At 47.1% G+C, this 15587-nt stretch overlaps 1 protein-coding gene across 1 annotated transcript in view; it reads right to left on the bottom strand.

The window, feature by feature from the left end:
* Positions 1 to 388: 388 nt before the first annotated feature.
* The window catches only part of galnt9 (polypeptide N-acetylgalactosaminyltransferase 9), a 309591-nt gene continuing 294392 nt past the window's right edge, over positions 389 to 15587 (bottom strand). Inside the window, exons 10-11 of the mRNA XM_078227666.1 lie at positions 2732 to 2899; positions 389 to 1590 (exon numbers count right to left, since the gene is read on the bottom strand). Coding sequence (XP_078083792.1) covers positions 1444 to 1590; positions 2732 to 2899 — 315 coding nt within the window. The 3' untranslated portion in view covers positions 389 to 1443. The remainder of the gene's footprint in view (positions 1591 to 2731; positions 2900 to 15587) is intronic.

Below are 15587 nucleotides of genomic sequence, written 5' to 3'. Positions count from 1 at the left end.
CACCTCACCCTGTCTTCTCCCCGCCCCCATTCCACCCTCCCCTCCACCCACCCCCACCTCACCCTGTCTTCTCCACTGCCCCCACTCCACCCTCCCCCCCACACATCCCCACCCCCACCCCACCCCGCCATCTCCCCTGCCCCCACCCTGCCATCTCCCCTGCCCCCACCCCGTCCTCTCCCCTGCCCCCACCCCGTCCTCTCCCCTGCCCCCACCCCACCCCGCCACCCACCTCCCACCCTGTTTTCATGACGGGTTTAATTTCTAAACCTTGGGAACCTGTTTTTTTTCAAACATCATTCTCAACTTCTGCCACTTTCAAAGCCGTGCCTATAGGTTTCCTTTCAAGTTGCACCATTTAGTCCTCTAATTTGTTGATTTTGTTTTTCAGTTTTATTATTGACAGTTTTCTGTTCCAATACAATAAATCAAACATGCTGAAGGGACTGGTTTCCAGTCGAGAAGTTTATATGTGGAAAAGGCACATCATTATTGTTCATCTAATTCCGTGCGGTTGTCGATAACGTTCAAATGGAAATGTCGATTGGAGTCCCTTCGTTCAGAATGACCGAGTGATCCCAGACTGAGTGATCCCAGACTGAGTGATCCCACACTGAGTGGTCCCACACTGAGTGATCCCACACTGAGTGATCCCACACTGAGTGATCCACACTGTGATCCACACTGAGTGATCCCACACTGAGTGGTCCCACACTGAGTGGTCCCACACTGAGAGATCCACACTGAGTGGTCCCAGACTGAGTGATCCCACACTGAGTGATCCCACACTGAGTGGTCCCACACTGAGTGGTCCCACACTGAGTGATCCCACACTGCGTGGTCCCACACTGAGTGATCCCACACTGAGTGATCCCACACTGAGTGATCCACACTGAGTTATCCCACATTGAGTGATCCCACACTGCGTGGTCCCACACTGAGTGATCCCACACTGAGTGATCCCACACTGAGTGATCCACACTGAGTGATCCCACACTGAGTGATCCCACACTGAGTGATCCCACACTGAGTGATCCACACTGAGTGATCCCACACTGAGTGATCCACACTGAGTGATCCCACACTGAGTGATCCCACACTGAGTGATCCACACTGAGTGATCCCACACTGAGTGATCCCACACTGAGTGATCCCACACTGAGTGATCCACACTGAGTGATCCCACACTGAGTGATCCACACTGAGTGATCCCACACTGAGTGATCCCACACTGAGTGATCCCACACTGAGTGATCCACACTGAGTGATCCACACTGTGATCCACACTGAGTGATCCCACACTGAGTGATCCCACACTGAGTGATCCCACACTGAGTGATCACCACAAAGTCTACTGAATGTTTGGTTATATGTCACAATGTTGGGTGGAAGCAGATATACAAAAGGAACGCTGGGGATGCAGCAAGTAAATCCCCTCCGCACTCAATGCTTGCTGTGTTTGATCCAGTTCCTTATGATCCATTTCTGTCCGGAACACTTCTGCAAGGACAGCCGCAGGCCAAAGTTCGCATCTTTGGTCATTTCCACTTCCAGGCAACGACCTGTGTCTCTGTTGATAATTGGTCCGTTCTGTAAAAACAACATCAACACATGTTCACAATTTGCACTCTTTACTCATCGATGGTACGGTTCGGAGGGAGGGGAAAGGTATACATTTGTCTGGGAGGAAATTAGAGTTTACGTGCTGTGTATTTAAATCCGAAATCCAGTTCGAAAGTTTCAAAGAACAAAGAACAAAGAAAATTACAGCACAGGAACAGGCCCTTCGGCCCTCCAAGCCTGCACCGACCATGCTACCCGACTTAACTAAAACCCCCTACCCTTCCGGGGACCGTATCCCTCTATTCCCATCTTATTCATGTATTTGTCAAGGCGCCGCTTAAAACTCACTATCGTATCCTCTTCCACTACCTCCCCCGGCAGCGAGTTCCAGGCACCCACCACCCTCTGTGTAAAAAACTTGCCTCATACATCTCCTTTAAACCTTGCCCCTCGCACCTTAAACCTGTGCCCCCTAGTAATTGATTCTTCCACCCTGGGGAAAAGCTTCTGACTATCCACTCTGTCCATGTCCCTCATAATCTTGTAGACTTCAATCAGGTCACCCCTCAACCTCTGTCGTTCCAGTGAGAACAAACCAAGTTTCTCCAACCTCTCCTCATAGCTAATGCCCTCCATACCAGGCAACATCCTGGTAAATCTTTTCTGTGGCCTCTCCAAAAGCCTCTATAACCTTCTGGTAGCGTGGTGATCAGAACTGAACACTATATTCCAAGTGCGTCCTTGAAAGGCAGGGTAGATATGTGGGGATTCGGGGATAAGGTCTGGGTGGGATTGTGATCAGTGCAGACTCGATGGGATGAATGGCCTCCTTCTGCACTGTAGGGATTCTATGATCATGTTGTCATCTGCAGATGTGAAGAACAAAGCCCCAGAAAGGAGAGCAATGAAAGATAATAAATGACCAAATTAAGGAGAATGAGAGAATTGCAGAATGGGAACAAGTCAACACTTTGTCAGAGACAAACCCGACCAACAGTGAAGCCAAAATAGGGTTTGGCTGAAGTTAAGATAAGTGGAAATGAAGATTCAATTTCATAGAATCAGAGAATCCTACAGTGCAGAAGAAGGCCATTCGGCCCATCGAGCCTGCAGCAACCACAATCCCACCCAGACTTCGATTTTCACTGAAGCAAATACAAGATGGTACCTGTGTGAAATTCCAGAGTTTCTGATTCGGTCTGGGGACCTCCTCACATTTCCTGAGACTTGGAGATTTGATTCTTCGATCATCGATTAAGCATTTGGTATCTGGTAGAAAGTTTGTTGATCCCAGAGGCCCAAGCTGGAGCAGCCCCTCAACGGTGTAACGAACCAGCTGAAAAAAACAGAAACCCCCCCACACCAGCCCCGCATTGGTTATTCTTAAAGATGTAAATAACATTAAATACAAATGATCACATGGAGGTGTGAATTATCCGCGCACATCCTGATCATTAGAATTCAGTCAGTCTGCGTGTGGGCTCAATGGGTGACACACTCACCTCTGAGTGAGAAGGTTATGAGTTTGTACCTCACTCCATGGGTTTGAGCACAAAATCTAGGCCAACACCTCCAGAGAAATACTGAGTGGCATTGTCAGAGATACCACTTCTGGGCCGAGGTATTAAGCTCATGGTTATTTGATTTGATTTGATTTATTATTGTCACATGTATTAGTACACAGCTATGACTATAACACTACATTCTGCACTCTCTCCTTTCCTTCTCTATGAATGGTATGTTTTGTCTGTATAGCGCGTAAGAAACAATACTTTGATTTGATTTGATTTATTACTGACACATGTATTGGGGTAGAGTGAAAAGTATTGTTTCTTGCACGCTGTACAGACAAAGCATACCGTTCATTGAGAAGAATCATAGAATCCCTACAGTGCATAAAGAGGCCATTCAGTTCATCGAGCCTGCACCAACCACAATCCCACCCAGACCCTATCCCCGTAACATTCACATATTTACCCTGCTAATCCCCCTGAGTACATAGGGGAAAAGGAAAGGAGAGGGTGCAGAATGTAGTGTTACAGTCATAGCTAGGATGCAGAGAAAGATCAACTTAATATATGGATGTTCATTCAAAAGTCTGACAGCAGCAGGGAAGAAGCTGTTCTTGAGTCGGTTGGCACGTGACCTCAGACTTTTGTATCTTTTTCCTGATGGAAGAAGGTGGAAGAGAGAATGTCCGGGGTGCGTGGGGTCCTTAATTATGCTGGCTGCTTCGCCGAGGCAGTGGGAAGTGTAGACAGAATCAATGGATGGGAGGCTGAGTGATGGACTGGGCTTTGTTCATGGCCCTTTGTAGTTTCTTGCGGTCTTGGGCAGAGCAGGAGCCATACCAAGCTGTGATACAACCAGAAAGAATGCTTTCCATGGTGCGTCTGTAGAAGTTGTTGAGAGTCGGAGCGGACATGCCAAATTTCCTCAGTCAGCGAGAGAGAGAGTTCCAGATTTTGACTGCCCTCTGTGAAGAACAGTATCACTCCTGAATGTCTTGGCTCTAAGTTGAAGGTGATGTCCTTTTATTCTGGAATCCCCCCTCCCCCCGCAAATTCCCCACCCCCCGAACGAAATAGCTTCTCTCCATCAACCGGATCCTTTAATCATCTTAAAGAGACCTCAATTAGATAACGGTCACCGTACCTCACAGCCACTCACTGCCGGAGATGAGCAATGTGATAAGGTGGTTAAGTAAATACAATTGTTATTATTATAAAACGACATCAGTCATTTCAGTTTTATGTTGCTGGGCCTGTCATTGTTGAACACACTCAAGCGGACACTGTCATCTTTGAGAGAACCCAATTCCCGATAATTACTTTCACTGCAGTGAAATGTCAGCATCTGATGATGAATAGCGGATGTCAAGGACAGAGTGAAGCCTGCAGAAACATCCAGGGGTGAGCGCGGCAGAGGGTAAATGTCTTGAGTTGAGGAATGCAAAGTTTGAGTGTTCGAGCGACTAGTGCAATGCTGCAAATGGGGAGTGGGTGGCAAAGTGTTGAGTGCGGGGAAGGACGTTATGATGGATGGGCAGTACTAATTTCCTTTCTTGGTGATCCAGGCTAAACCTACCCTGAAAATCATCAGGGGCGATTCTCCCATCAAGCTGCACTGCTTTTATAGCGCAGCAGACTGGGAGGCTCGTGCAGAGGCCGTGTAGCAGGCTCCCCGCTGGGCACCTGGACCTCCTTGAGTCAGCTCCAAAGAACAAAGAACAAGAAAATTACAGCACAGGAACAGGCCCTTCAGCCCTCCAAACCTGCACCGACCATGCTGCCCGACTGAACTAAAACCCCTTACCCTCCCAGGGATCATATCCCTCTATTCTCCTCCTATTCTTGGATTTGTCCAGACGCCCCTTAAAAGTCACCATTGTATCTGCTTCCACTACCTCCCCCGGCAGCGCTTTCCAGGTACCCAGCACCCTCTGGGTAAAAAACTTGCCTCGTACATCTCCTTTAAACCTTGCCCCTCACACCTTAAACCTATGCCTCCTGGTAATTACATAAGAACATCAGAACTAGGAGCAGGAGTAGGCCATCTGGCCCCTCGAGCCTGCTCCGCCATTCAATAAGATCATGGCTGATCTTTTCGTGGACTCAGCTCCACTTACCCGCCCACTCACCATAACCCTTAATTCCTTTACTGTTCAAAAATTTATCTATCCTTGCCTTAAAAACATTCAGTGAGGTAGCCTCAACTGCTTCACTGGGCAGGGAATTCCACAGATTCACAACTCTTTGTGTGAAGAAGTTCCTCCTCAACTCAGTCCTAAATCTGCTTCCCCTTATTTTGAGGCCATGCCCCCTAGTTCTAGTTTCACCCGCCAGTGGAAACAACTTCCCTGCTTCTATCTTATCTATTCCCTTCATAATCTTATATGTTTCTATAAGATTTCCCCTCATTCGTCTGAATTCCAATGGGTATAGCCCCAGTCTACTCAACTCCAGAATCAACCTAGTGAATCTCCTCTGCATCCCCTCCAGTGCCAGTATATCCTTTCTCAAGTAAGGAGACCAAAACTGTACACAGTACTCCAGGTGTGGCCTCACCAGCATCTTATACAGCTGCAACATACCTCACTGTTTTTAAACTCCATCCCTCTCGCAATTTTGGACAAAATTCCATTTGCCTTCTTAATTACCTGCTGCACCTGCAAACCAACTCCTTGTGATTCCTGCGCAAGGACACCCAGGTCCCTCTGCACAGCAGCATGCTGCAATTTTTTACCATTTAAATTGACACTTCAACCCTGGGAAAAACTTCTGACTATCCACTCTGTCCACGCCCCTCACAATCTTGTAGACTTCTATCAGGTCGCCCCTCAACCTCCGTAGCTCCAATGAGAACAAACCAAGTTTCTCCAACCTCTCCTCATAGCTCATGCCCTCCGTACCAGGCAACATCCTGGTAAATCTTTCTTGCATTGAGGAATGCAAAGTTTGTCATAAATTTACTCCAATTACATAAGAGAATGACTGAAGCCATTAATTTTGCTCCCCACAAAACACTGCTCCCTAGCTACCAACCTGCCCGGCAACAGGCTGAGATTCATTGTCTTTCTTCATTTTTCTCTCTCTTTCCCTCTACTTTATCCCCCTTCCCTTACCTTTTCTCCCCCTTTGCTTCCCCTTCTCTAAATTTTACCTATGACCTATCCATTCTCCCCCCGCACTACCCCCCAACCCCACCCCCACCTCCCCCAACAAACATCTCCATCAGTCACAGCTTCTCTGCCGTTTGGCCATTCACTCCCTTTATTCTCTCTGTGGGCTGCCATTAGCAGCCTTTCCCCTGGTTTCTGTGGCTATGGCTCATCTTTCATTCCCCCCCCCCCCCCCCCCCCCGCAGTAGAAATATTTCATTTGATTTGATTTATTATTGTCACATGTATTAACATACAGTGAAAAGTATTGTTTCTCGCGCACTCTATAGACAAAACATAATGTTCATAGAGAAGGAAAAGAGAGAGTGCAGAATGTAGTGTTACAGTCATAGCTAGGGTGTAGAGAAAGGTCAACTTAATGTAAGGTAAGTCCATTCAAAATTCTGACAGCAGCAGGGAAGAAGCTGTTCTTGAGTCGGTTGGTATGTGACCTCAGACTTTTGTATCTTTTTCCCGACGGAAGAAGGTGGAAGAGAGAATGTCCGGGGTGCGTGGGGTCCTTAATGATGCTGGCTGCTTTGCTGAGGCAGCGGGAAGTGTAGACAGAGTCAATGGATGAGAGGCTGGTTTTCTTCCACTTTCTGTGCCTTTTAGCTTTGACAAAGGGTCATCTGGACTCGAAACGTCAGCTCTTTTCTCTCCTTACAGATGCAGCCAGACCTGCTGAGATTTTCCAGCATTTTCTCTTTTGGTTTGAGATTAAACCAGGCTTTTGCAACCTTGTTGTCATATTTGACTCAGAAATGAGCTTCAGAAATCAGCTGGGCTGAAAAATGGCAAATGGAGTTTAACCCTGATAAATGCGAGGTGATTCATTTTGGTAGGACTAATTTAAATGTGGATTACAGGGTCAAAGGTAGGGTTCTGAAGATTGTGGAGGAACAGAGAGATCTTGGGGTCCATATCCACAGATCTCTAAAGGTTGCCACTCAAGTGGATAGAGCTGTGAAGAAGGCCTATCGTATGTTAGCTTTTATTAACAGGGAGTTGGAGTTTAAGAGCCGTGGGATTATGCTGCAACTGTACAGGACCTTGGTGAGACCACATTTGGAATATTGTGTGCAGTTCTGGTCACCTCACTATAAGAAGGATGTGGAAGCGCTGGAAAGAGTGCAGAGGAGATTTACCAGGATGCTGCCTGGTTTGGAGGGTAGGTCTTATGAGGAAAGGTTGAGGGAGCTAGGGCTGTTCTCTCTGGAGCGGAGGAGGCTGAGGGGAGACTTAATAGAGGTTTGTAAAATGATGAAGGGGATAGATAGAGTGAACGTTCAAAGACTATTTCCTCGGGTGGATGGAGCTATTACAAGGGGGCATAACTATAGGGTTCATGGTGGGAGATATAGGAAGGATATCAGAGGTAGGTTCTTTACGCAGAGAGTGGTTGGGGTGTGGAATGGACTGCCTGCAGTGATAGTGGAGTCAGACACTTTAGGAACATTTAAGTGATTATTGGATAGGCACATGGAGCACACCAGGATGATAGGGAGTGGGATAGCTTGATCTTGGTTTCAAATAAAGCTCGGCACAACATCGTGGGCCGAAGGGCCTGTTCTGTGCTGTACTGTTCTATGTTCTATGTTCTATGAGTTGGTAACTTGGGGGTTGGTGGCGGGAGGGATGTGAAATCCATATTAAATTTAGCCGCAATATTCCTGTTGAATCCCATTCCGGTTAGAATAGAAATATGGCCTGGAAATATTGCCCTGGATTAACCGGAATGATATCAGTAGAGTATCAGTAGGATATCACTGGGTTTAAACCCCGCCACGGCAGATGGTGAAATTTGATAAAAAATATCTGGAATTAAGAATCTATTGATGACCATGAAACCATTGCCGATTGTTGGAAAAACCCATCTGGTTCACTAATGTCCTTTAGGGAAGGAAATCTGCTGTCCTTCCCTGATCTGGCCTACATGTGACTCCAGAGCCACAGCAATGTGGTTGACTCTTAACTGCCCTTGGGCAACTAGGGATGGGCAATAAATGCTGGCCCAACCAGCAACACCCATGTCCCTCAAAAGAATATAAAAACATGTTTAAATGTGAGGACAGGTTGCAGAGTTTAACATTGTATTCCCTTGAGTTTAGGAGGTTAAGGGGAGATAGCGATAGTCTATTCTCTTCCATGTGTGGGAGTCCAGAACAAGGCTCTATTCAACATCTTTTCCCAAAGATGGAAAGAGGGGAATCTAAAACTAGAGGGCATAGGTTTAAGGTGAGAGGGGAGAGATACAAAAGGCTCCAGAGGAGCAATGTTTTCATTCAGAGGGTGGTGAGAATCTGGAACAAGCTGCCAGAGGCAGCAGTAGAGGCGGGTACAATTTTGTCTTTTAAAAAGCATTTAGATAGTTACATGGGTAAGATGTGTGTGGAGGGATATGGGCCAAACACGGGCCATTGGGATTACCTTAGTGGTTAAAAAAAAAGCGGCATGCACAAGTTGGGCCGAAGGGCCTGTTTCCATGCTGTAAACCTCTTTGACTATGACTCTAAGGCACATAATCTTAAAATTACGAGGAGACTGTTCAGGGTCAGGAAGACAGGAAAGGGTCATGGAAATCTGGGGCTCTCCCCCAAAAACCTACTGAGGTTGAGAGACTGATGGGCTTTGGTTAGGTGAGGACAGTAAGGTTTACAGGAGCGAGGCAGGCAGATGGAGTAAAGGTACAAATCAGTTGTGGCCTAACGAAATAGCAGATCAGGTTCGAGTGTCTGAATGACTTCCTCCTGTTCCATCTCTCTGAAATGTTCCTGTCCCCCTTTGTCCAGTAATCAGTGAGTGTTTGTAAATAGTTTGAAATGGGGGCTGACTCTAATGCCACGCATGTAGGCCTTGGTTAAAAAGGAACACAAGGGGTGGGATTTTCCCGTCCCGCCCACCACGGGGGTGGGGGGGGGGGGGCGGGAATCATGCAAAGGTGTGTTGGCCTCGGGTGGGACTCTCCAGTTTTGGGGCGAGTGCGGCTGGAAAATCCCACTCAAGAGCTCAATGGAACATTGAGTCTCAGTCACCATGGACGGAAAGGGTTGAATGAATTTTGGGTTTTGCTGTTCCTGAGGCAGAGATCTGGGAGCACCCATGGGCGTGGAGGACAGCAATTATCATGCAAGGTGCGCACACCTTTCCCGTCACTCAGTAAAATGGGTTTGTGAATGGGAAATGTTGACCTCTGCCCCCAGTAGGGTTGTCAACTCTGATTGGATGCAAGTCTGGAGGTATCATCATGTGACCTCCCATTGCCAACAACCAAACTCAGACAAACTTTCCTGTCTTCCCATTTCCAATGTTTTAATAATAATATCGGAAGCCATATAAGTACACAGGCGACACAAAAACTAGGCGGAAGTGTGAGTTGCGAGGAGGATGCAGAGAAACTTCAATAGGGATTCAGAAAGATTAAGCTAGTGGGCAAACATTTTGCAGACAAAATATAACAAGGGAAACTGTGAGGTCAACCACTTTGGTTGGAAGAACAGAAATACAGAGGCCAGGACTTCCCAGCCCCGTCAGGGCGGGACCCTCTGCGGGAAACTTGGTGGCCTAACCAAAAGGCCAGTGGTGTTTGGCAGGATTGGATGATCTTGGTGATGGACTGGAAAATCCCACCCAAATTTCTTAAATGGTGAGAGGCTGAGAAGTGTTGAACTTCAAAGGAACTTGGAGTCTTGTTCATGATTTACTGACGGACAACATGCAGGTACGGCAAGCCATTAAGAAGGCAAATTGTAAGTTTGGCCTTTATCACAAGAGAATTTGAGTACAGGAGTAAAGATGCCTTATTGCAATTATATAGAGTCTTGGTGAGAGCGCACCAGGAGTATTATGCTCATTTTGCGCATTTTTGGTCTCCTTACCTCAGGAAAGATATACCTGCCATAGGAGGGGTGAAACAAAGGTCACCAAACTGGGATGGAAGGTTTGCCCCATTGACCTACCTCACATTAAGTTGATCTTTTTTGGCATGAAATTTGGCATGTCAGCTACGACTCTCACCAACTTTTACAGATGCGCCACAGAAAGCATTCTTTCTGGTTGTGTCACAGCTTGGTATGGCTCCTGCTCTGCCGCAAGGAACTACAAAAGGTCGTGAATGTAGCCCAATCCATCAGGCAAACCAGCCTCCCATCCATTGACTCTGTCTACACTTCCCGCTGCCTCGGCAGAGCAGCTGGCATAATTAAGGACCCCACACACCCCGGACATTCTCTCTTCCACCTTCTTTCATCGACAAAAGTCTGAGGTCACGTACCAACCTACTCAAGAACAGCTTCTTCCCTGCTGCTGTCAGACTTTTGAATGGACTTACCTTGCATTAAGTTGATCTTTCTCTATACCCTAGCTATGACTGTAACACTACATTCTCGTTTCCTTCTCTATGAACGGTATGCTTTATCTGTATAAAGCGCAAGAAACAATACTTCTCACTGTATGTTAATACATGTGACAATAATAAATCAAATCAAATCTTTCTCTACACTATGACTGTAACATTACATTCTGAACTCTCTCCTTTCCTTCTCTATGAATGGTATGCTTTGTCTGTATAGAGTGTAGGAAACAATACTTTTCACTGTAAACATGTGACAATAAGAAATGAAATCAAATTAAATCTATGGAGGAATGATTAAATAAGCTAGGCCTTTATTCTCTGGAGTTTAGAAGAATGAGAGGTGATCTAATTCAAATATAAACAATTCTGACAAGCCTCCACGGGATAGATGCAGGAAGGATGTTTCCCCTGGTTGGGGGTTCAAGATCCAGGGCACATACTCTCAGAATAAGTCTCAACACCAGGTTAAAGTCCAACAGGTTTATTTGGTATCATGAGCTTTCAGAGCGTTGCTCCTTCATCAGGTGTCTGGAGATGCCAGTCCAACGCTGGCATCTCCACATCATCTCAGAATAAGGGATAGGCCATTTAGGACTGAGATGAGGAGGAATTTCTTCACTCGGACGGTGGTAAATCTTTGGAATTCTCTGCCCCAGAGGGCAGTGGAGGCTCAGTCACTGAGTTGGTACAAGATTGAGACTGATAGGTTTCTATTATTTAAAAATATCAAGAGCTATGGGGATAGTGGAGGAAAATGGTATTGAAGCAGAAGATCAGCCATCATCTCACTGGATGACGGAATGGGCTCAAAGGGCTGAATGGCCTCTTCCTGCTCCTATTTCTTAGGTTCTTATTTGTACACAGCGACCCATCCTCCGTAAAACGTTCAAGCCTTGTGACTTTTTTGAATTATCCAGGAGTTAGAGGGGCCTATAGTTCTCCGTTGCTCTCTCCATGGCAACTATTTGCACATTCTCCCCGTGCCTGCGTGGGTTTCCTCCAGGTGCTCCAGTTTCCTCCCACAGTCCAAAAAGGTGCAAGTCGGGTGGATTGGCCATGCTAAATTGCTCCTTAGTGTCCCAAGATGTGTAGGTTAGAAGGATTAACCTTGGGAAATGTGTAGGGTTAACAGGATAGGGCAGGGCCTGGGTAAAATACTCGGTCTGGGTCAGCGAGGTCTCGATGGGCCAAAAGGCTTCTTCTGCAATGTAGGGATTCTATGATTCTATTCTGACTGGCCAATCAATCAGCGTCCTTTTCTCCTGTAGTATAATATGAGGTGAATGAAATTTGGCATTCTTGTATTTGTCCTGATGAGTGCGAGATGAAAAGCTTCAGCAACATATCTCTTTTCAGCAAAATTTAAAAAAACCCCTCTAAAACACATAAACAAAAGTTTTTAAAAGATGTGAGAAAAACAGCGCACACTCTGTTAAAAGTCCCCGTGAATTTTCTCTGGGCGGTTGCTGTTGCAATGATCAGCAGAACAATCTTTAATTCCTGGAGAATCCTGCAGGATTGGCAACCCTGAAGTGTCCCCACCTCCTCCCCCACACCCACCGCCAGATCATGTGTAGCTGTGTCGGACACAAGAAACCTTAACACACCCCCTTCAGTTTCTGAAGCTCACTTCTGGTATGTTATGGCTCCCCACTACTGCCCCCTGCTTAAGAAACAATGAATCATGACTTCATTGAGGAAGTAAAATCACTTAAGCTCAGGCGTTCATAGAATCCCAGAATCCCACAGTGCAGAAGGAGGCCATTCAGCCCATCGAGTCTGCACCAACAACAATCCCAACCAGGCCCTATCCCCGTGACCCCACACATTAACCCACTAGTTCCCCTGATCCTAAGGGGTAATTTAGCATGGCCAATACACGTAACCCACATTAGGGTGCCACGGTGGCACAGTGGTTAGCACTGCTGCCGCATAGCGTCAGGGAGCTGGGTTCAATTCCAGCCTCGGGTCACTGTCTATGTGGAGTTTGCACATTCTCCCTGTGTCTGCTTGGGTTTCCTCCGACCGCTCTGGTTCCCTCCCACAGTCCATAGCTGTGTGGGTTACGTTGATTGGACACGCTAAATTGACCCTAATATCAGGGGATTAGCAGGGTAAATATGTAGGGTTACAGGAACAGGGCCTGGGTGGGATTGTCGTTGGTGCAAACTCGATGGGCTGAATGGCCTCCTTCTGCACTGTCGGGATTCTATAACCCGCACGTCTTTTGGACTGTGGGAGGAAACCGGAGCACCCGGAGGAAACCCACGCTGACACGGGAAAACGTGCAAACTCCACACAGACAGTGACCCAAGCCGGGAATCGAACCTGGGTCCCTGGCTCTGTGAGGCAGCAGTGCTAACCACTGTGTCACCGTGTCACCCATGTTGTTGGGTAATGTGGTGGGGGGAGGTACGGGGCAGGAGGCGGGGAATGGGTGGGGGGGGGGTGAACATGGCTATGTCTGAGGTAGCAGCCAATAAACAGCCAGCCGTGGACGAGAAAACGTGTTGAATTAATTGAACGGGAAAGCAGATGCTATTTGGAATGATAAATGTGGAGAATGTGCGGGCAGTACATTGGCAGCACGCATTCACCTTCAGGCATCTCACATTCCACTCTCTCCATTTCTCTATTCCACCTTTTATTCTGGGTTTGGAAACACAAATCTATGAAGCTGAACAAATAGCAACCTTGCGTGTGCTGCAGTCAATCAATTTACTGGGCCGCACTGTCCTGACTGCCTCCGGTCCCGCACTGTTTCATTACAATATATTTCTACGATATCACTGCACAATCCATCAGCCCCAACCTTTCATATCACAACTATAATTATTTCTCTTATCCTGTTTCTTGGCACTAAATTACCCGTCCCAACTTCCTGCTTTCGACACCTTTCTTCCTCCTCCTTCTACCTCTGCAGTTCATCACTCTGCTTCTTCAGTTTCATAGAATCCCTACAATGCAGAATGAGACCATTCGGCCCATCAAGTCTGCACTGTCTCTCTGTCAGAGCATCTTACCCAGACCCTATCCCCATAACCCAACGTATTTATCCTGCTAATCCACCTAACCTACACATCTTGGGACACTAAGGGGCAATTTAGTATGGCCAATCCACCTAACCTACACATCTTGGGACACTAAGGGGCAATTTAGCGTGGCCAATCCACCTAATCTACACATCTTGAGACACTAAGGGGCAATTTAGCATGGCCAATCCACCTAACCTATACACCAGTGGACACTAAGGGGCAATTTAGCATGGCCAATCTGCCTAACCTACACACCTTAGGACACTAAGGGGCAATTTAGTGTGGCCAATCCACTGAACATACACATCTTGGGACATTAAGGGGCAATTTAGCATGGCCAATCCACTTACCCTACACATCTTGGGACACTAAGGGGCAATTCAGCATGGCCAATCCACCTAACCGACACACCTTAGAACGGTGGGAAGAAACTGGAGCACCCGGAGGATACCCATGCAGACACAGGGAGAACATGCAAATTCCACACACAGTGACCTAAGGCCGTAATTGAGCCGGGTGCCTGGTGCTGCGAGGCCTCAATGTTAGCCACTGTGCCACCGTGCAGTCCCGCTGAGTGAGTGCTGTAGTATGTAGGTGCTCAGTGGGTTCAGGTCCCAAGCCAGAGGCTTCAGCACAAAATCTAGGCCACGCTGTCAGAAGTAGGACATTAAATCGAGGCTGACTGTTCTCTCAGATCCCATGGCCACTGTTCCAAAGAAGACCAGTGGAGTTATTTCTCCGGCCTCCTGACCAGTATTTACCCTCAATCAACTGGTCATTATCACATTCCCATTTATGGGATCCTGCTGTGCTCAGATTGGCTACTCTGGTTCCCACATTACAACAGTGACTACACTTCAAATCCGCGAAGGGCTAAGGTCATGAAAGGCGCTACAGAAATGCAAGTCTTTCTTTATTTGTTTTCACTCACCTTGACTGGCACTGGGGAGAAGGATCTAGAATGATCTATGGAAATGATTGACTCAGCTCACAATTGGTCGTCTCCCAACATTCACACAAGGCCAATGTAATCGAGCTACGGCTTTGCTCAAATTGGCCAAAATGTCTGCTCCAATTCACATCGGTAAGAAACTGGAAGGGACTGCACACGGTGGGCACCCAGTACACTCTGACTGAACTCTCTGCAGCGGTGAAATGGAAAGGCCACAGATGAAACAGATTGTACGGCAACTTATCCCATTGTTCTTTGTGGGATCTTACTGTGCACATACTATTTTTCTCCTTTTCCGCATTAGACATAGAAAAGTAAGACTTGCACCTTTCACAGGAAATCCCCAAGAGGGGAGGCGATGGCCTAGTGGTATTATCGCTAGACCATTTATCCAGAAACTCAGCTAATGTTCTGGGGACCTGGGTTCGAATCCCACCAGGGCAAATGGTGGAATTCGAATTGAATAAAAAATATCTGGAATTAAGAATCTACTGATAACCATGAAACCATTGTTGATTGTCGGAAAAACCCATCTGGTTCATTGATGTTCTTTAGGGAAGGAAATCTGCTGTCCTTACCCGATCTGGCTCACATGTGACTCCAGTGCCACAGCAATATACCTCTACACATCTTGGGACACTAAGGGGCAATTTAGCATGGCCAATCCCCCTAATCTACACATCTTGAGACATTAAGGGGCAATTTACCACAGCCAATCCACCTAACGTGCACATCTTTGGTCTGTGGGAGGAAACCAGAGCACCCGGAGGAAATTTGGACACTAAGGGGCAATTTAGCATGGCCAATCCACCTAACCTACACATATTGGGACACTAAGAGGCAATTTAGCATGGCCAATCCACCTAACCTGCACATCCTTGGGACACTAAGGGGCAATTTACCACGGCCAATCCACCTAACGTGCACATCTTGGGACTATGGGAGGAAACCAGAGCACCCGGAGGAAACCCACGGAGCCACGGGGGGGACGTGTAGACTCCACCCAAGACCGGAATCGAACCT

The sequence above is a fragment of the Mustelus asterias genome, chromosome 13 (assembly GCF_964213995.1).
Source record: "Mustelus asterias chromosome 13, sMusAst1.hap1.1, whole genome shotgun sequence".
Lineage (NCBI taxonomy): Eukaryota > Metazoa > Chordata > Chondrichthyes > Carcharhiniformes > Triakidae > Mustelus > Mustelus asterias.
Note: the sequence above shows the minus strand (reverse complement) of the source record. Positions and strands in the feature narration are given on the sequence as shown.